Source organism: Telopea speciosissima, chromosome 3, assembly GCF_018873765.1.
Source record: "Telopea speciosissima isolate NSW1024214 ecotype Mountain lineage chromosome 3, Tspe_v1, whole genome shotgun sequence".
NCBI lineage: Eukaryota > Viridiplantae > Streptophyta > Magnoliopsida > Proteales > Proteaceae > Telopea > Telopea speciosissima.
Genome location: NC_057918.1, coordinates 58,995,194 through 59,016,152, shown reverse-complemented (window position 1 = coordinate 59,016,152; position 20,959 = coordinate 58,995,194). Strand labels below are relative to the sequence as shown.

Here is a 20,959-nt window from a genome sequence, read left to right as displayed (position 1 = left end):
TCCCTCCTTCTCCCATCTCCCCTGATCTCATAAATAAATTTGTCCCCCCCTCTCTCGCTAGCTCCCTTCTCGCCATTCCCTTGGACGAGGAGATCTCCAAAGCTATCCTCTCCCATAAATCCAATAAGGCCCCCGACCCTGATGGCTTTAGCATGGGATTCTTCTTGAGCTGCTGGGATCACATCAAAGCTGAGCTCATCACTGCTGTTTGCAGTTTCTTCTTCAACCCCAACCAGCTGGCTCAGATCAATCAGACTCTCCTCTGCCTCATCCCTAAAAAAGATGGTGCTTCCTCTCTCTCTGATTTCAGGCCTATCTCCCTTTGCAATCTTCTTTACAAGTTCATTGCAAAGATCCTGGCCAATAGGATCCAGCTAGTCATCCCCTCCTTAGTGACCCCAAACCGGTCAGCCTTCATCTCTGGTAGAAGCATTGCAGATAACATCATCCTCTGCTCTAAAATTGTTAGAGGTTTCGACAGGAAATCCCACTCGCCGGTTGCCCTGATGAAGATTGACCTTCACAAAGCTTTCGACTCCCTTCGCTGGGACTTTATTGATGATGTGATGTCTCTGATGGGCTTCCCTCCGCCTTTCATTAGGTGGATTCTAGCTTGCATCTCCTCCCCTTCCTTCTCGGTTATCATTAACGGTTACCCCGTGGGGTTCTTCCACGCGAAAGCTGGAATCCGTCTTTCCCCTTTCCCCTTTCCCCTTTCCTTTTCCCTGGCCCTTGAAGTCCTCTCTAGGACCCTTCAAGCCAACACTGACCTTCACCTTATCTCCCCTCTTCCCAAATGTAAGCACATCAATCTCACCCATTTGGCCTTTGCTGATGACTTGATGATCTTCTCTAAAGCCTCCCCTTCTCCATCTCTAACATCATGTCCTCCCTTCATCTCTTCGAACGCCTTTCAAGGCTTTGTATCAACCTCCTCAAATCCAAACTCTTCCTCGTGGGGATCCCTAATGATGCTAAAGCCATTCTGCTAGATTTGACTGGCTTCTCCCTCTGCACTCTTCCAGTCAAATACCTTGGTCTCCCTCTCATCCCTGTCAGGCTCTCCAGCCACCACTGCACCCCCATGCTTGACAATATCCGCAAGCGCCTCCAACTTTGGAAAGCCAAGCTTCTCTCCTATGCGGGCAGACTTGAATGCATCAGATCGGTCCTCCAATCCTCCTACATCTACTGGTGCGGAGTTTTTGCCATTCCAAAAGCCACATCTTTAGCTATGGAAAGACTCTTCTGCGTGTTCCTCTGGAAAGGAAAAGAAACTTCCAAATTCCTTCACCCTATCAGTTGGAAATCTATCTGCCTCCCCAAAGCTGAGGGAGGTCTGGGGATTAGGCGCATTCAGGACTCCAATTCTGCGGGCATCCTAAAGCTAATCTGGAAAATCTCTTCCAAGCATGATTCTATATGGGTCCAATGGGTTTACTCCCACCTTCTCAAAAATAATTCCATCTGGACCATCCCCAACCACCTTGATTCCTCCTACATCTGGCGCAAGATTCTCCACCTGCGCCACACTGCCCTGCGAGCCATCTCCTTCTCCATTGCTGATGGTTCCTCTACCTCCATTTGGCTTGATCCATGGCACCCCCTTGGAGTTCTCTACAACCATTTTGGCCCTAGAGCTATCTATTCCTCCGGCATCCCTAAGGATGCGCCCCTCTCTTCCATCATCTCCCTTGGTTCTTGGTCCCCCCTCCCCCCTATCTCCATCCTCTCCTTGATCTGGCCTTCCCTCCCCCCCCTTCCCCCCCCCCCCTCCCCCTCCATTATTGACAAAATCACTTGGCTCCCCTCCTCTACTGTCCTCTTTAGCTTCAGCTCTGCTTGGAATTTTGTCCGCCCCCAAGCCCGCCTTGTCCCCTGGCACAAACTGGTTTGGTTCAAAGGTCACATCCCCCGCCATAGTTTCCTAGTCTGGCGAACCCTCAACCATTGCCTTCTCACCCAAGCCTTTCTCATCCACCTCCAGATCCCTGGCCCCCCCAACTGTACCCTGTGCTGGTCTGGTTCTGAAGACATCGACCATCTTTTCTTTGCTTGCCCCTTCTCCCAAACCATCTGGAAAAAAGCCCTTTTGTTCATTTGGCCCCACAGCAGAAGACCCTTACCCTTTGATAGACCGTGGCTCTGGATGATCATATCCTTCCCAGGAGGCTCTTTATGCGACGCCATTGGGAAGCTAGTCTTTGGAGCTACGCTATACCATATCTGGATGGAGAGAAACCTTCGGAGATGGTCTACCAATTCTAGATCTTTTGACTTGATTTGGAAGTCCATCTCCTTTGACGTTTCTACGAAATTGAGCTTTCTTCCCCACAAGTCTTTGTTGGATTCTCCCAGGAATAGGCATATTGTTAGAGCCTGGGACCTTGATTGTACCATTTTACAGCCCCCCCTAGTGGGCTTGTGGCTTGTTTCCCCCCCCCAGCTTTCCCTTGTTTTTCTTTCTTGCCCTCCTCGGGCTTTCTTTGGTAATACATTTTTTATTCACCAAAAAAAAAAAAAGACCTAATAACTGTTAACGGATGACCCAATGACCCGTGACCCGTGACCCGGACTTGATACATTAAAGTGTCTAGGATCATTATACACATGTTGATTATGTTAGGATTTATTTCAAGATTTTAATGATCTATGATTATAAATAATACAGTGGCCTCTATTCGATAAACCAAAATCATTATTTTCTCTCGTCTTTTTCAACTTGGTATCCGAGCTCAATCCCCTTAGGGATTTTTAGAATCCGCCGCCGTTGATGCTTCGGTCTCTTCGTTCAGCATGGTTGACATAACATGTGCTAATGCATGTCGCATCACGCTAACCATTGCTGACCACTAACCACCATCATGCTACCTACCGTTGCCGTCACTGCCACCCCGTGACCCTTTTTGCCCTCCTTTAGGGCTTTTTTTTTGCGTCGATCACGTTGGCCTCCCACTGCCGCTGCCTGCCGGCCCTGCCTGCTTGCACCAGGCCTTCCAGCCCCTACCAATGCCTCTCCAGCCCCTGCCGGTGCCTCCGCCTGGATCTGCCCAGGCCACGACCTCTCTACCGCCCTGTTTAGGCTACCGCCTGCCCTCATCTGCCTCTGCCGCCTCTTCCAGGCCCTCTGTTGATCTCTTTAGGCCCTGCCAGCCCTTCTGCCAACCTGCCCAAGTGCCGCCAGCCTTTTGCTGCCTTGTGCCGACTTCCCTAGCAATTTTTATGGTCCCGTATGCTTGCTGATAGTCGCTAGATCATCTTATTTGTGACCTTTTTCGAGGTATTTCCCATCCAACTTGTGCTTATTTTTCTTGGCGCTATGATGGAAGAATCTGTTACTTCCCTTAGTACTGGGACTGGCCCCTTGAATCGCCTTGGCACTCCACACCATTCTCTTCAGCCAGGACCCACCAAGTTGAATGGACTTAATTATCTCGTGTGGTCACGTGCTTGTCTCCTTACCATTCATGGTAATCATTTCTCGGGGTACATAACTGGTGAAGCCCCTATGCCTACTGAGGCTTCTGCTAAGGAAAATTAGTTAGCAAATGATGCCTTGATTATGTCCTTGTTGAATTCTATGGAAACAACCATCAGTCAGAGCTTTGTTCTGTTGAATTCTACGAAATAACTGTGGGAAGCTGTTAAACACACTTATGGACAGACCAATAATTATGCTCAGATCTATGAGCTTCGTCGCCAGGTTCGTGATACCACACAAAAAGAATTGTTAGTGCCTGCATATTATTCTGCCCTTATTATTTTATGGCAGTAACTGGACTTCTATAACCCCGTTGCCATGACAAGCCCTATTGATGCAGCCACGTTTGCTAAAGAATGTGAAATGGAACGGTTTTACGATTTCCTTATTGGTCTCAACCCAGAATATGATCCAATTCAGCTTCAAATCTTGAGCATAAGCGACTTCCCTTCACTTCTTGAGGCTTACAATATGATCCAGCATGAGGATTGTCGCCGTTTTGTTATGATGCCTCCTGTCGTTTCCACTCGGTCTGCCCTTGTCACTACTCAACAGCCCTCTTTATCTGTGGATACTGCTGGTACAGTTTGCAAGTCTGGTGCTACTCGTGAACCTGTGAAATGTGACTATTGTGGTCGTCCTTGTCACACTCGGGTGACCTGTTGGAAACTCCATGGCCGTCCTAAAAGAGGTAAATCCGGTTTGAATCGTCCCTAGGCTCACTTGACCAAGACTACTGAGACTTCTACGGGCTCCTCCTCTATGTCTGCTGAACAGCTTGTGACCTAGCTCCAACATATGATGACTCAGTTTGGTCCTACATCTTCTACCATGACACCCTTTACCCTATCTGCCTCGCATTTAGCCCAACTAGGTATTTTTCTCGCTGCATCTGAGACTAGCCCATCTTGGCTCCTTGATTCTGGGGCATCGGACCACATGACCAGCACTTTTGATCTTTTTCATACCTATTTTCCTTGTTCTGGTAAGGACAAGGTCCGGGTTGCTGATGTCTCCCTTTCCTCTATTTCTGGTTAAGGCACTATTATCTATACTCGTACCATTTCTTTATCCTCTGTCCTCCATGTCCCTAATTTATGTGCTAATTTACTTTCTATGTCTCGTGACTCTCGTCTCACTGCTGAGCTGAATTGCAATGTTCTCTTTTATTCTACTCACTGTGTTTTTCAGGATCTAACGATGGGGGCAATGATTGGATATAGTAAAGTACAGTATGGTCTCTACTACTTGGATCAAGGCTCTCCACCTTTCTCTGTCAGTCTCCATTAATACTCTTACCTGAGCAAAGAGTGCTCTTACTCAGCTCCAGCAGTGGCATTGTCGTCTTGGACATCCCTCTTATCATGTTTTACGTCATTTATTGCCTTCCTTAGTTAAACATTATTCTTTGGATGATTTACATTGTGATGTTTGTGAGTTTGCCAAACATACCAGGTCTTCTTATTTTCCTAGTGATAATAAAAGTTTGATTCCCTTTTCTGTCATACATTCAGACTTATGGGGCCCTTCTATGGTTGTTGCTAGGGGTGAGTTTAAATGGTTTATTACCTTTATTGATAATTGTACTTGCTTGACTTGTGTTTATCTTCTTCGGACTAAATCTGAGGCTTTTTCTCATTTTCAATCATTTCACAATATGATTCGCAATGTGTTTAATGCCAAAGTCCAAGTCGTACATAGTGACAATGGCACTGAATACATTGATGGATCCTTTCTACAGTACCTTGATTCTCATGGCATTCTTTCTCAAACTTCCTGTGTTCAGACCCCTGAACAAAATGGCATCCCAAAGCGAAAAAATCGTCGCCTTCTTGATGTTACTAGGTCACTGGTGTTTACAAATCATGTCCCTAAGTTTTATTGGGGAGATGTGGTTCTTACTGCTGCCTTTCTTAAATCGGGTTCCTTCTAGTGTCCTCCACTTCAAAACTCCTGTTAGCCAGCTTCCGAATCCTTCCCTTGCTTCTCACCTTCCCCCCAAGGTATTCGGTTGTGCCTATTTTGTACACAACTCTTCCCCTTCTCGTTCCAAGCTGGATCCTCGGGTAATTCGTTGCATCTTCGTAGGGTACTCCACCGACCAAAAGGGGGTACCGGTGCTATCATCCTCCCACTCGGAAGCTGTTTGTTACTGTTAAGATTATCGTGTTTAATTGTTTGGTGTTATTTATGTCTTTTATGGTTCTTTCTAATTAGTTCTAATTAGTTTTATGTCTCAAGGGTATTTTGGGTGTTTTCTATTGTAATTCATTTAAAGTTCTTGTAAATCAAGTAGCAGAAAATAGAGAAGGAAGAAGAGGAGAAAAGGAGGAGAAGAGATGAGAGTTTGAGAGCCAAGAGCAGCTCACTCAATGAATGAGAGAGGGCTGCAATATCTTTACTAATAGGGTTAGAGATTTACAAGGGTAAAAAGGGGAAAACAAAAAGCATAAAGCAAAAAGCATAAAGTAAATGGGAGAGAGAATATCTCTCGGTATTAGCGCCAGAATGCTGACGCTAATCCCGAGAGGGATATTCCTCTCTCTTAACACTCCCCCTCAAGCTAGAGCATATATATCAATCATGCCCAGCTTGTTACATATATAATCAACCCTCCCACTTCCTAAAGACTTAGTAAAAAGATCTGCAAGTTGCTCTCCTGTCTTGATATGCTTCATAGAGATTACTCCTTGCTGAAGTTTTTCTCGAACAAAGTGACAATCTACCTCAATATGTTTGGTTCTTTCATGAAACACTGGGTTGGAAGCAATGTGTATTGCTGCTTGGTTATTACACCATAGTTGCATTGGTGAAGAATCCTCAAACCCAAGCTCCATCAATAACATTTTCAACCAAACAAGTTCAGAGGTTGCATGTGCCATGGCTCGATATTCGGACTCCGGACTTGATCGAGCCACTACACTTTGTTTCTTACTCTTCCAGGAGATAAGATTACCTCCCACAAACACACAGTAACCTGTAGTTGATCTCCTATCAATAGGTGACACAGCCCAATCTACATCTGAAAAACCTTATACTCTCCCATGTCCATGATCAGTATAGACTAATCCTCGTCCTGGAGCCTTCTTAAGATATCTCAAAATTCTGATAACAGCATCCCAATGAGAAGTGCGAGGAGATGACAAGAACTGACTTACAACGCTCACCGGAAAGGCAATGTCGGGTCTGGTGAAAGTCAAATAGTTGAGCTTTCCAACAAGTCTTCTATACTTCTCTGGGTCTACAAGGACATCTCCCTCATCAGCAACAAGTTTGACATTAGGATCCATCGGGTTATCAAGAGGTCTACACCCTAGCATCCCAGTCTCTGTAAGTAGATCAAGAGTGTAATTCCGCTGTGAGAGAGATATACCTTTCCTTGACTGAGCCACTTCAACACCCAAAAAATAATTTAATTTTCCCAAATCCTTAGTTTGAAACCTCTGTTGTATGTGAGACTTCAAACTCTTAATGCCTTCAAAGTCATCTCCAGTAATGACAATATCATCCACATACACAAGAAGGAAAATTCTGCCTGTGGTGGTCCGACGATAAAAAAGGGAATGGTCACTGTTACATCGAGATAGACCAAACTCAAGAACTACTTCTGTGAACCGACCAAACTAGGCCCTGGGAGACTGTTTCAGGCCGTACAAGGACTTCTTCAACTTACAAACCATGCCACACTCCCCCTGAGCAACAAACCCAGGAGGTTGCTCCATATAAACCTCCTCTTGGAGATCTCCATGAAGGAACGCACTCTTGACATCAAGCTGGTGTAAAGGCCACCTATGAGTGGCCGCAAGAGAGATCAAAACCCGAACAGAAGTGTGCTTAGCAACAGGAGAAAAGGTGTCGGAATAATCCACCCCATAAATCTGAGCATAGCCTTTAGCCACCAGGCGGGCTTTAAAGCGAGCAAGAGAGCCATCTGCATTAACCTTGACAACATACACCCATCGACAACCTATAGCAGACTTCCCAGGAGGCGATGGAACAAGATCCCAAGTGTGGTTATGTTCCAAAGCCTGCAATTCCTCCTCCATAGCTTTCCTTTAGCCAGAACTAGACAATGCCTCTGCAGTGGTCTTAGGAACAGGATGAGATGCAACAGTAGACAAACAAGTGCTAAAAGAAGTAGACAAACCAAAATAGGAAACATGAGCAGAAAGAGGATGGCGAACATAGCGATGCTGACCTTTGCACTGAGCAATGGGAAGGTCCAAATCGGAAAGTGGAGTAACTAGTGTAGGACCTCCAGACGGTAAAGACGTGGCAGCAGGGAGAGGAACAAGAGGGGCAGCGGCTTCTTCTCTTGAACGACGACCATAAACTTTGTGAATTTCAGGCCGAGCTTGTGTAGGGACAGTAGCAGGTGGAGGAGGTACCGGCACAGGAGTATGAATAATATAAATGGGAATATCCTCATCCAAATCAGATGAAGTAACTGGTGTGGTGGAATACGGCTGAGACTCAAAGAAAGAGACATCGGCAGTAATAAAATATTTTCGAAGAGTTGGAGAATAACACCGATACCCCTTCTGAAGACGGGAGTAGCCAACAAAAATGCACTTAAGAGATTTAGGGTCCAGCTTGGACAACCCAGGGGTGTGATCCCGAATAAAACAAACACACCCAAAGACCCGTGGAGGCAAAGGAAACAAAGAGTCAGAAGGAAAGAGCAAGGAATGAGGAATGCCCCCTTTCAACAAAGAAGAGGGCATTCGATTGATGAGATAACATGCAGTCAAAACAGCATCCGCCCAAAAGGGTTTGGTCACCTTCATTTCAAAGAGAAGGGACCGAGTAACCTCCATTAAATGGCGATTCTTCCGTTCTGCCACACCATTTTGTTGAGGTGTGTCAGGACAAAAAGACTAATGAATAATGCCATGAGTGGTCATGAAAACATTAAAGGGAGCAGAAAAATATTCGCGGGCATTGTCACTACGCAAAATCTTAATATAATAACCAAACTGATTTCTTATTTCAGCAACAAAAGTGGAAAAGATAGAAAACAATTCAGATCGACTTCTCATTAAATATAACCAGGTAACACGAGAATAGTCATCAACAAAAGCAACAAAATACTTAAATCCAAGAGTGGATGTTACAGGACAAGGACCCCATACATCAAAATGAACCAAAGAAAAAGGGGCAGTGGCCCGTTGATTGACTCTAGGAGGATAGCTCACACGGTGGAGCTTTCCAAACTGACAAGATTCACTATCTAAAACTGAAACAGAACGAAAACTAGGATAAAGTTTCTGCAAACTCTGTAAAGAAGGATGTCCCAGCCGACAATGTATCTGGTGAGGGGATGAAGTACTCGAACAAGCAACAGAAGCCGTGTCCTCAAGAAGATATAGCCCCTCTGATACCCTGCCTCTACCAATTGTCTTCTTCGTCTGGAGATCCTGAAAGACAACCATCAAGGAAAAAGGTTACAGAACAATTATAAGCCTTAGTTAGTTGGCTAACAGACAAAAGGTTAAATGGGAACTGAGGCAAATTTAGAACTGAAAATAAAGAAATGGTAGGAGTGGGTTGAACAGTACCGGTACCCTTAATTGTAGCAAAGGAACCATCAGCAAGGGTAATAGTAGAAGAGGAGTTATGTAAAGAGGAAAAGATACCTGACATCCCAGACATATGATCAGACGCCCCAGAATCAATAATCCAGGGCCTAGAGGTGGAGAAGCACATAGTGGCATTACCTGTCTGGACAAAAGTAGCAGTGGAGGAAGCCTCTTGAGAGGCCTTTCCCTGGCTGTACCGAGCATACTCCTCCTCTGTCATGGTCAAAGAGACCCGGCGCTCCTCTGTAGGTACAAATGAGGCAGCAGGGTCAACACTAGCAGTGTTGGCTGTCTTGGGCTGAGATGGTTTGCCATGTAACTTCCAACAAAACCGCTGGATATGCCCAGGTCTACCACAGTGGTAACACACCATTCTTGTAGAGCCACTCTTCTCAGATTTATCGGGCAAGCCTGGAGAATGAGCAGAAGAAGAAACAACAGAGGTGGGCTTAGGAGGACCACGTCCCCCTGCACGGCTACTGCTCACAAGGGCAGTACTATCAATAGTACTCGAGTCTCGGGTAGTGTCTCGTGACACACGAAGAACCCTAGAAAATGTGTCTGCAAGAGATGGAACCTTTTCACCACCAAGGATTTGAGAGTGAACTGAATCAAATTCGGGTCCCAAGCTACCCAAAAAGCTCATAACAGCTAACTGTTCCAGCTGGTTCTGCATATGTGTCACATCAGAAGTAATGGGCAGCAGTGCATTCAACTCCTCATACATACGCTGGAAATCAGCAAAGTGTTGGGTAAGTGGATTACCCTTCCTATCAACCCGATAAAATTCCTGAGATAACTCATAAATCCTCGAAAGGTTGTTGTGTCCAGAATACAACACAGCCAAGTAGTCCCACAGTTCCTTGACGGTGTTGATATGGGTGACTAAATCAACAACATGGCTGTCCATGGAATTCAGCATTTGTCCCAAAATTCGAGCATCAGTAATTTCCCATGAAGAGTCATCAGTACCCGCAGGCTTCACCCCGGTCAAGTGATTTTTGTCCCCCTTCCGGTCAAAACTAAGGACACAATCTTACGCCCTTGTTGGAAGTTGTGACTCCCTTCCAACCTCTTAGATGTAAGATATGTGGATGAGGAGGATACAACCTCAGTCATTAATTTAGGAGTGGCATCTTTTGGGGTTTCTCCCATTCCGATCAATATAAAGAGAAACCAGAAATATCACTTAACAAAGGCCAAAAACAGTAGCAAAGTAGGTCAAAGCACTCTAATAAAGGCCAATATGCTGCAGCCAATAAACCACCGAAACAGATCCAAACAGCAGAAAAATAATCTCCAAAAAATAGTCCAAGATGCTTCAACCAATAACACCACAAGACAGATACAAATAGCAGAATAATAATCTCAATCAAATAGACAGATATCCATAAACATAAAGCTCAATCAGCCCAACCGAGAACCAGGCAGCCATAGGAATGAATCTAAGAATATTCTTCCTTTAATATTGAATGCAAACGACTCTCAGAGTGTAAAAGAGCAGCAATTATCTACTTTGGTCTCAAGCCTTTGAGGTCTATATCACTAGTCGCCGGAAGATGAAATACCTTACCATGGAACGTCTGAAATCTACTGATGACAAATATGATGATTGGAAGGCTGAGAATGCAACCCCCCTTTGCTGGCTTTGGAATAGCATGGAACCCTCCATTGCTTCTAATGTTATGTTTCATAGAACCGCCAAGGGTGTTTGGGAAGAACTCAAGGAAAGCTACTCTCAAGATACAAATCTGTCCCGAATTTATGATCTCTATGAGAAATTCTTCTCTTTTAAACAAGATGGAAAATCCCTTGGTGAGTATTACAGTTGATTGAAGGGGATGTGGGAAGAACTTAATGTATACCAGCCTATCTCTACTGATGCTGCTGTAATTAAGTCCCAACGATCTGAATTTTTGGTTGCCAAATTTCTCTCTGGGTTAGATTCTGATCTTCAATTCGTCAAAAGTCAATTGTTGACTGGAGAGAAGATCCCCTCTATGAATTAAGCATATTGTCGGCTCCAGAGAGTTGTATCCCCTTCTGTGGTGAAGTCTGATTCAGCTCCTACCAACAAAGATAATTCTGCCCTTTTCACTTCTACTGGAGGGTGTGGCCGTGGTGGTGGTGGTACCTCTTCTCGCGGTCGTGGTTCTACTTTTGGGCGTGGTCGTGGAGCTGGTTCTGGAGGTCGTGGGACTATGTCTAGCACTGCTGGTTTTGGTTATGTTGATGCTAGTTCTCGATGGTGCACTCATTATAATCGGTCTAATCATACTGTTGATAAGTGTTGGCTCAAACATGGCAAACCACAGTGGGCTCGTGAGCAATTTGCAAACTCTGCCGTATCTGATGGAGGGGCTGATTCTGTGCACTCTTCCGACACTGCCCCGGGATCCTCTACTGATGGTGGTAACTCTTCTAATGATTTAGTCTCTCAACTCTTACAACGAGTCCAGCAACTTGAGGCTTCTTCTTCTACATCTACAACTGTCCTTGCCCACTCAGGTACTACTGCTTGTTTCGCGTTCTCATCCTCTCCGTGGGTCATTGACTCCAGAGCATCTTCTCACATGACCGGTAAGCCTAATTTGTTTTCATCTTACATACAGCCTTCTATGTCATCTCAGATTTCTATTGCAGATGGATCCTCTATACCAGTCATTGGTCATAGGAAAGTTTCCTTGTCTTCTGACATATCTTTAACTAATGTTCTCCATGTTCCCAAGCTTCCTCTTAATCTTTTGTTTGTTAGTCAATTAACTAAAACTTTGAATTGTTCTATAACCTTTCACCCTTCTTATTGTGTCTTTCAGGATCTTGCAACAAAGACGAAGATTGGTGGTGGGTATGAGAAGGGAGGCCTCTATTACTTTGATTTGGGAACTACATCCACTGCAGCGGTTGCTACTTCTCCTAGTGTATCTCCTTTACATTGGCACTATCGGCTAGGACATCCTTCTCTCTCTAAGCTGCAGCACCTTGTTCCTAGTTGCAAGTCTATCTCCCGTATCGAGTGTGAAGCTTGTAAGCTTGGTAAGCATCATCGTACTGTTTTTCCTGTAAGTCCAGAGTCTAGGAGTACTTCTTTATTTCAGTTGGTTCATTCGGATATTTGGGGTCCTTGTAGGGTCAAAAGTCGGTTAGGGTTTTCTTATTTTGTTGGTTTTATTGATGATCACTCTCGGATGACATGGCTGTACCTCTTGAAGGATCGATCTGAATTTGTGTCTGTCTTCAAATAGTTTTATAATGAAATTGGAGTTCAATTTGGTGTTCCTTTAAAAACTTTGCGTACTGACAATGCCTTTGAATTAATTCAGCGTGAGGTCTCTCATTTTTGTTCTGACAATGGCATTCTTCACCAAACTACTTGCTCTTATACACCCCAACAAAATGGTGTGGCAGAGCGCAAAAATCGCCACTTGTTACATGTCACTCGTTCTTTGATGTTTCATATGCATGTTCCCAAACTCTATTGGGCAGATGCGGTGTTGACAGCCTGTTTTCTGATTAATCGTATGCCTTCATTTGTTCTAAATAATCAAATTCCTTTCAAAATAGTGTTTCCTGATCGGGCTGTTTTCTCTCTTCCTCGTGTTTTTGGTTGTCAGTGTTTTGTTCATGTGCTTCGCCCAGGGCTTAATAAGTTATCTCCTCGGGCTGTTAAGTGTTTATTTCTTGGATATTCTCGTACCCAGAAGGGGTATCGATGTTTTGACCCTGTTACTCGCCAACAGTTTATTTCTGCTGATGTTACCTTTTTCGAGAGTTCCCCTTATTTTGCTGGTTCCTCCGTTGATGTTACTCTTGATGAAGTTGGTCAGGTTGCTGCCCCTGCTCCTCTTCCTCTGCCGATAGCTGCCCTGCCTGTATAGGTTTATGTGCGTCGTCACCAACAGCAGCCACTGCTCCCACTTCAATCTATTGCGGCCACACCTTTACCGCCACCAGCTGATTCTTTGACTGCAGATCCTACTATTGGTGTTGATGATCTCCCTATTGCTCAGAGAAAAGGTACTTGTACTTGCACTAACCGTCCTTTTTATCCTCTGGCAAATTATGTGTCTGTTTCTCATCTTCCCCTTCATTATCGTGCTTTTGCTACTGCATTACATTATACTTTTATTCCCACTTCTTATACCATTGCTATGTCTCACCCTGAGTGGAAAAATGCTATGGATGTGGAGATGGAGGCTCTCATCTCTCGTAAGACTTGGTCTTTGGTTGATCTCCCACCTGGTAAGGATCTTGTTAAGTGTCGTTGGGTGTACACGATGAAGTACAATCCCGATGGTACTGTGGAGCGGCACAAGGCCCGTTTGGTTGCCAAGGGGTTTACCCAGACCTATGGGGTCGATTATTTTGAGACTTTCTCTCCTGTTGCGAGGCTGAATTCAGTTCGTATTTTGCTTTCTTTGACTGTTAACCTTGACTGGCCCCTTTTCCAGATGGATGTAAAGAATGCTTTCTTATATGGTGACCTGCAGGAGGAGGTGTATATGGAGTAACCTCCTGGTTATGTTGCTCAGGGGGAGGATAGTGTCCGAATTTGTCGCCTTCATAAGGCAATTTATGGACTGAAACAGTCTCCCCATGCTTGGTTTGATAAATTTAGCAGTGTTGTTGCTGGTTGTGGATTTTCTCAGTGCTACTCTGATCACTCTATCTTTGTTAGACGACAGGGGTCTAATGTGGTCATCTTAGCAGTATATGTTGATGATATTATTATTACTGGTAATGATGCTTCTAGGATTGCACAGGTGAAGACATATCTACTTGACAATTTTCAGATTAAGGATTTGGGTAACCTCAGGTATTTTCTTGGCATTGAGGTTGTTCGCAGTTCTCGCGGTCTAAGTTTGTCCCAAAGGAAGTATGTTCTTGATTTACTTAATGAGACAGGTATGATGGGTTGTAAACCTATTGATACTCCTATGGATCCTCATGTCAAGTTTGGTGCTTCTGATGACACAGACTTTAGTGATCCACACCAGTATCGACGCCTGGTTGGTAGACTTATCTATCTTACAGTTACTCGTCCTGATATTTCTTTTGTTGTGGGTGTTATCAGTCAGTTCATGCAGACGCCTAAGCAAGTTCATTGGGAGGCTGCTTGTCGTATTTTACGTTACCTTAAGGGTGCTCCTGGCAAGGGGTTTGTCTATCGCCGTCATGGACACACTAGCATTGTTGGATTTTCTGATGCCGATTGGGCTGGTTCTGATGGTGATCGTAGATCTACTACAGGTTAGTGTACTTTCTTTGGTGGTAACTTGGTTACTTGGAAGAGTAAGAAACAGACTACTGTTGCTCGTTCTAGTGCAGAGGCTGAGTACAGAGATATGGCTCACATAGCTGCTGAATTGATGTGGGTTCGTTCCTTTACTCATGAGCTTGGTTATTTCAGTGATCAGCCCATGGAGATGTACTGTGATAACCAGGCTGCTAGCTATATTGCCAACAACCCTATGTTTCATGAACGAACCAAGCACATGAAGTTGACTATCATTTTGTTCGCGATGTTGTTCTAAAGAAGTTAATTACTACTCCTTTTGTTCGATCCCAGTTTCAGCTTGGAGATATGTTTACCAAAGCTTTGCTTTGACCACAGTTTGCGAGTGGCTGTTCCAAGCTGGATCTTGGTGATGTCTATGCTCCAGCTTGAGGGGGAGTGTTAAGGTTATCGTGTTTAGTTGTTGGGGGTTATTTATGTCTTTTATGGTTCTTTCTAGTTAGTTCTAATTAGTTTTATGTCTCAAGGGTATTTTGGGTGCTTTCTATTGTAATTCACTTAAAGTTCTATTATAAATAAACCTGCCTCTCACGATTTATTTATTCAACTAAATCGTGAGAAGTCTTCTCTCTCTCGGTTTTACTCTTTCTTTTCTTCTCAGATCTTCTTCTTTCTTCTTTGCTTTCTTCTTCTAGTTGTCTTGCTGCAGGTTAGTTTTTAGCTTTCGTTCTGTTACAGTTACCATGGATGTTACTTTTCATGAGACCGAACTCTATTATCAGTCATCTCTTCACGGGGAGCATCAACTGGAGGAAGAGATTCCTTCAACTACCCCTCTTGTGATTGATGCTGTTCGTCTTCAGGGGGAAAGGCCTATTCCAAGTGGCAATGACATTATCACTTATACGTGAAAGAAAGAAAAGCAGCCTGCCCGAAGCAGGTCGAAGAGGGGTGGTAGAAGGGACATGGGGTGGCTACGGAGAGTGGAAAGGGGAGGGAGCAGGAGAAGAGGTCAAGGAGACCTGGCCAAAAGGGCCGGTCATGGAGGCCGGAGAAAACAGGGGTTACATGACGGAAAGAGGGAGAGGAAGGTCAAACGATCATTGACTATCAATTTTATGTCTTCTTCATCATGAAGTTGGCAGCTACTGTCCCAATCGTATACTAATAATACATGCCAAAGTGAGAGAGAGAGAGAGGTAATACTCTTGTTTTGTTATCTGCACTTGCATGTTTTATTTAATTTTTTTTTGTCATTATATATGTTGCAAATCAATAAAAAGATTTAAAAAAAGTTATGTTTATACAAAGGGAAACCCTTGTAGTGTTGGCATCTGTCTTGTTATAGTCTTTCACTTGCATATGGTTTCTGCTCTTGATTTTTTAATGGAATTGTTATGGTTAATTACTAATTAATTACACATTACAGAAAAACATCAGTGGTGGGTTGATGGTTCTCAAGCAAATGGAACGTGCAGGTGTAAAACCAGATACTCAGACTTTCAGCTTTTTAATTGCAAACTGTGAAAGTGAAGAAGATATTAAAAAGGTATTCTATCAAAGACTTTTCAGTTGTCTGAGTTTTGATGCATTGTTGTCCGTATAAAAAATGATGGCTTTAGTAAATGTTGTCCCAAAAATATTTCCATGCATCTTTGATGCAGGACCTATGGTCAAGAAGAAAATAAAGAGGCCTTTGGTGTTCATTTTCCTTCACATGAGAGGTCTGTCTGGCTATTTCGACCACTGGGCTAGCCTACAGAACAAGTTTAGGAGGCTGTCTTAAGCCCAAATGATTTTTTGTTGGGTTTAGTGCCGTTGGGACTTTTGTTTCATGGTTAATCAATGTAATGTGCCTCATCTATAGGTCTATATCCAGGGTAGTCTTTAGGGATACAAGTCTTCAGGCATTAAAATTAAGAGTCATGGACTCCAGTGGGAAGTCCTTTTTACTTTTTTGAGTCTCAATTTGTTTCTATTAGCATGAGTATTTATTTTTATAAATAGACATAAGGTAAATAGATTGAAATGGTTCTTTTGGATTTAATTGTAAATTTGAATTGTCGAAGTCGTTTGGTGTGCTGGTGCTTTGATGCTTTTTCTCAATTCCATTTTTGTCAGATCTGCCTTATCATTTATTACATAGAGTTCTGCTGTTCTGTTCAAGTTTAACTGCGTTACATAGGTGATTTGTGAATCAAATTGAGTTTTAATACAGAAATCTAAAAATCTGGTGTTGCACAATTATTTTCTCTGTGGTCGATCAGTTTCCTTTAATTATTCTGGTTATGGTGACATCTTATCTGAGCCATCTTTCGTGTTTTTGAAATCTGACCAGAATTGATGACTGATCTATGCAGTTAAGAGGGAAACCAAGGCTTAAGTTTGGTTCAATTTGGTGTATTTTTTGAGTGCTTTCCCCATCTACTGCATATAAGCCTGAAACTTCCTATTTTCAGTGGTCTTAGCTTGTTTGAGATAAATATGGTTGGTACTTATGTTCTGCTTTTCCACATTGCATCAATGTTTTGTAGTTTTGCGATATTCTTTATTGAAACTTTTGACTTCAGCTTTAATTAGTGAAACCTTTTTTATCTGCCATCCCTTTTATCAAGCAGAATGTAGACTTATAACCTCTTTGAGGTATCAAAATAGGGAGTTAGGTAGTTTGTTTACTTGTGTTCCTTCTTTGATTCTAGTAGCTCCACTGCATGCCTTGTTAGTGAATAGTAAGTGTACCAGCGTGATATTTTAATAATCAGAACAATTTGATTTTTCTAAAAGAGGGGAAAAAGAAAGAAAAAAATTAGGGCTTGAACTGTCTCAGGTTATGAACTGTATATGCTAATATCTAGCATTGGAAACAGTGGTTTTAATAATCACTCTAAACACTTAAAATCTTAATTGAATGATCTATAGATTCAAGGATCCATGTCTAGTTCCATTGTACTTTATTAGTTTTTCTACAGTTTGAGTTTCCATCCTGAGCTTCAACTAACTGTGCTTCAGGAGGCATCTCTCCAGCATTATTTTATGAAGAGCAGGCCTCTTTCATGATTCTTTGGAATGTTTCTTGGAATTAGTAAGGCCTTAAACAGTATGTTAGCTTTTACTGATTGTAATTATTTCTTCAAGTGTCTGATAAGGTAGATTTAGCAATGTTAAATATAATGTCAGTTAAATTTATTGACTGCCCTGTGGGTGAAATCACCTTGTGGCCCCTCAAATCTTTGTGATTTTTGGTGTTGAGAATTTAAAATGTTAGTTCATTATGATGATTTTATATTTAAACTACACAAAAAAATTTCAAGACTGGCAACACTAGAGGGTATCTCTAGTCTGGAACCTAAGGTTCGAGATTTCGATTTCCAACAAGGTTTATGTGCTGTGTAATGACTGAAATTTTGATCGAAATATGTTCCATTTCTGTCAAAAACTGAAATGGACATTTCGGTGGATAAAGACTTCAGTGCAGCCCTATTTAAGCATGATTACACATATTCAAACCATTAGATTGGAACAAAACACACAAAAGATGGTAGTTTGGCTTCGGACATTCTGTTGCTAGTGTACCTTATAGCCTATTGTATCATTTCCCTTATATAACCTATTCTACACATAATTTAGTACTAGAACACAAAACATTCAATAAAAGTAATTGAAATATGTAGTAAGAATGAAGAACTATTTAATAGTACACCAATGTCAAAAAGTGTCGTCACAAATCCTTAATAAGTACGGTTGTATAAGTTACATGTTAATTTTTTTTCTTAAGGCATATTTTTCGTCATTAAAACTATTTTTTTATTATTTTTTAAAAACAATTATAATCTAATTAACAAAAATTATGGAAGAATACATTAATATTCACTTTCAGTTCAAAACAAGACAGCAATACTTCCACAAATTTTAATGAATTTTTTCAAACCGGAACAGAAAATTTTATCACTATAGTTTTAAAATTGTTTGGATTTTAAAAAAAATATATATTAAAAAAAATCTAAAATTAGAATTTAATTAAAGAACAAAAACTTATATCCAACTCCGTGAAGTCGTAGATCGGCCTACAGTATCAAAAGTAAAAAAAATTGAAGGCCAAACAATATATTTACCCTATTTTTTGCAATAATTAATTTCAAAGAAAAAGAATTTATCTTCAAATTTGAATCCTGCACAAGTCTAGCAAAAGATCATCATAGATGCTCCAAAGTGGTCCACAATGTTTTGTTCCAACAAGAGATTGATGGATTTTTGGCAAAAATCCTGTTTTCTTTTGGGGGGGGGGGGGGGGGTTAGTGGTTTTGTTCAAAACTTGTGACTTTGGAGGTCGAAATTGCGACCTCAGTTCACAGGGGAATGCAGCGTTTCGGCTATTTCGATTGAAACAATTAATTTTTGTTGAGTCGGCCCCTGTTTTGTTTTGACTTTTGTCAAAATTGGCCCAAGTTGTCAAATTTTCGGTATTTTGACCGAAATTTTGAACCTTGCTAGTGCAAAGTTTTGCCACGTGGGAGGGTGATATGTCAATTTCGATCATATGGGTTGTAGGAAATGGTCTAGATTTGCCGCATATCAAATTTCAGACCATAGTTGTTATGGCACCTTGTCAAGCCAAAGCAGGCGGATTGCAATTTGAAATTCATGTCTATCAGCAATGAGCTGAGATTGGCATAATTAGAAAATTATGGCCACCACCTCTGCATTTTTGCAATTATAGCTAAATGTAAGCCATTAAATACTTGGATTTGCATACACCTTCGAATTGTCTTAGAAATTCAACTTATGGTTGAAGCCCAAGGACATTTGTGAAATGGGAAACATATTGATTGACAGTCAAAAGATTGTGAAATATTGTTGTATCCTAGGGTCTTGATACTTCTCTTTTGCAGCCCCCCACCTCTGCGTAGGTTGGCTCTCGATTGCCCCCCTCTCTCCCCCTTTTCTCTTTGTATATCCCATAGTTATCAGGTGTCACCATAGCGTCCAGACTCCTTGTTCGCCATGGGCGCCATGGCGGTGTCGCCTTGCTCTTTTTACCCTCTAAAACGCCATGGTCACCTTCCTGCCTTGATAACTATGGTATATCCCCTTCCCCCCTTTTTCCCCTGCCCCCTCCTGGGGTTTGGTAATAGGTTCTATTCACCAAAAAAAGGTTGCTGGGAACCAGACAACATAAGATTGTTGTGAAACAAACATCAAAAGGTTGTTGTGAACCAGACAACATAAGGTTGTTGTGGATCAAGATAAACAACAACAACAACAACTTAGCATTATCCCAACTAAATGGGGTCGGCTAAATGGATCCTTGCTCTCCATTCATCTCTATTCAAAGTCATACATGAAACAAGGCCTAAGCTATACATGTCTTTCCTCACAACTTCTCCTATGGTTAATGTAGACCAGTTAAATTGCACTGTTGCTGAATACCACAAATAACTATCATCATAGATAAAATTGTTGCTAAGGACACAAGCAGATTACACGAACAAATAAATATAAATAATAATAATAATAATAATAATAATCTTCAGCTGATGACTTGAGAAGATAATAACAGTAATCTTCAATCTCCCCCTCGCGTAGCATTACACATGAACAAATTATACAAAGGATGCAATAAAGAATATTCCACCATCATATGGCAGCAATAACCAGCATTCCAAAGGATGAGCATCACAAAAACCCGTGCTGCTAATAAGATCCCAGATAGGTCAGATTTCAACAAATCTGAGCAAATACTCTCCAATAATAGCAATAACAACCATCACTCAGTGCAAGTACCAATCTTTAAAATTGAAACCCCATACTGATATGATCTAGGCCCACCAAAGCAATAAAATTACAAATATATAACCAATGAGAATTCTGTCTGGCCACACTTATGGACCCACCTAAGCAATAAGATTCCAAGTATTGAAGGTATGGTAAATAACTATAATGTTCAAGGGGCCCTTGGGTAGATAAAAGAGAAGGAATGGTAGAACTTTTAATATCTCAAAGTTAAAAAAAAGTAATGGCATGGCCGTAATTTAGTTGAAATTCAACTATACGCACAAGCCAGAGCAAAAGGGTAAACTTGGAATGGTTAAGAAAATAACGGCAATTAGTAATAAAATGAAGAAAGAAGCCTAGAATGGGGGTAGTATGGAGGGGCAATAAAGGAATTAGAAGAAAACATAAAACGATAAAAGATTAAACCCACTTTAAGAATAAAACCCTTTTTAATGTGAGAAGAGTCCTTCTTCACGAAACCAGAACAAAGAAGTGAAGAACCATAGGACTTACATGAACAGGAGAAGAGGGGCAGTAACCCAGACCAAACACCTTTCAATCTCCTTCGAATCAGAAGCCAATGATGACATTAGCAGAGACAAAGAGAAGCTTGTGACACTGGTTTGAAGATAGCAGATTTGATATGGTGAAATCAGATAGCAATAAACAGCAATCAACTCCATCAGCCGTCTTCCAGCAGTAAAGAAACCCTTAGCATCAGATTTGTTTGTCAGAAATGACAAAGATAGCAGACAAGAGAATTATCAGTTTTCGGTATCTGTTATCAGTAGTAGCAGCAAATAAAGCAGCGGATAACCCAAGTAGCAGGTCTTCTTCGATCAGTATCAATCAATTAGCAACAAACTCAAGCAATCGATTAGGGTTTCAGCA

General features: G+C 42.1%; 1 protein-coding gene across 1 annotated transcript in view; it reads left to right on the top strand.

Annotated features, from left to right (window-relative positions):
- LOC122654339 (pentatricopeptide repeat-containing protein At4g04790, mitochondrial-like) overlaps positions 1 to 20,959 on the top strand; it is a 143,968-nt gene that overhangs the window by 61,431 nt on the left and 61,578 nt on the right. The window contains exon 10 of the mRNA XM_043848396.1: positions 15,726 to 15,845. Within this exon, the coding sequence (XP_043704331.1) occupies positions 15,726 to 15,845 (120 nt within the window). The remainder of the gene's footprint in view (positions 1 to 15,725; positions 15,846 to 20,959) is intronic.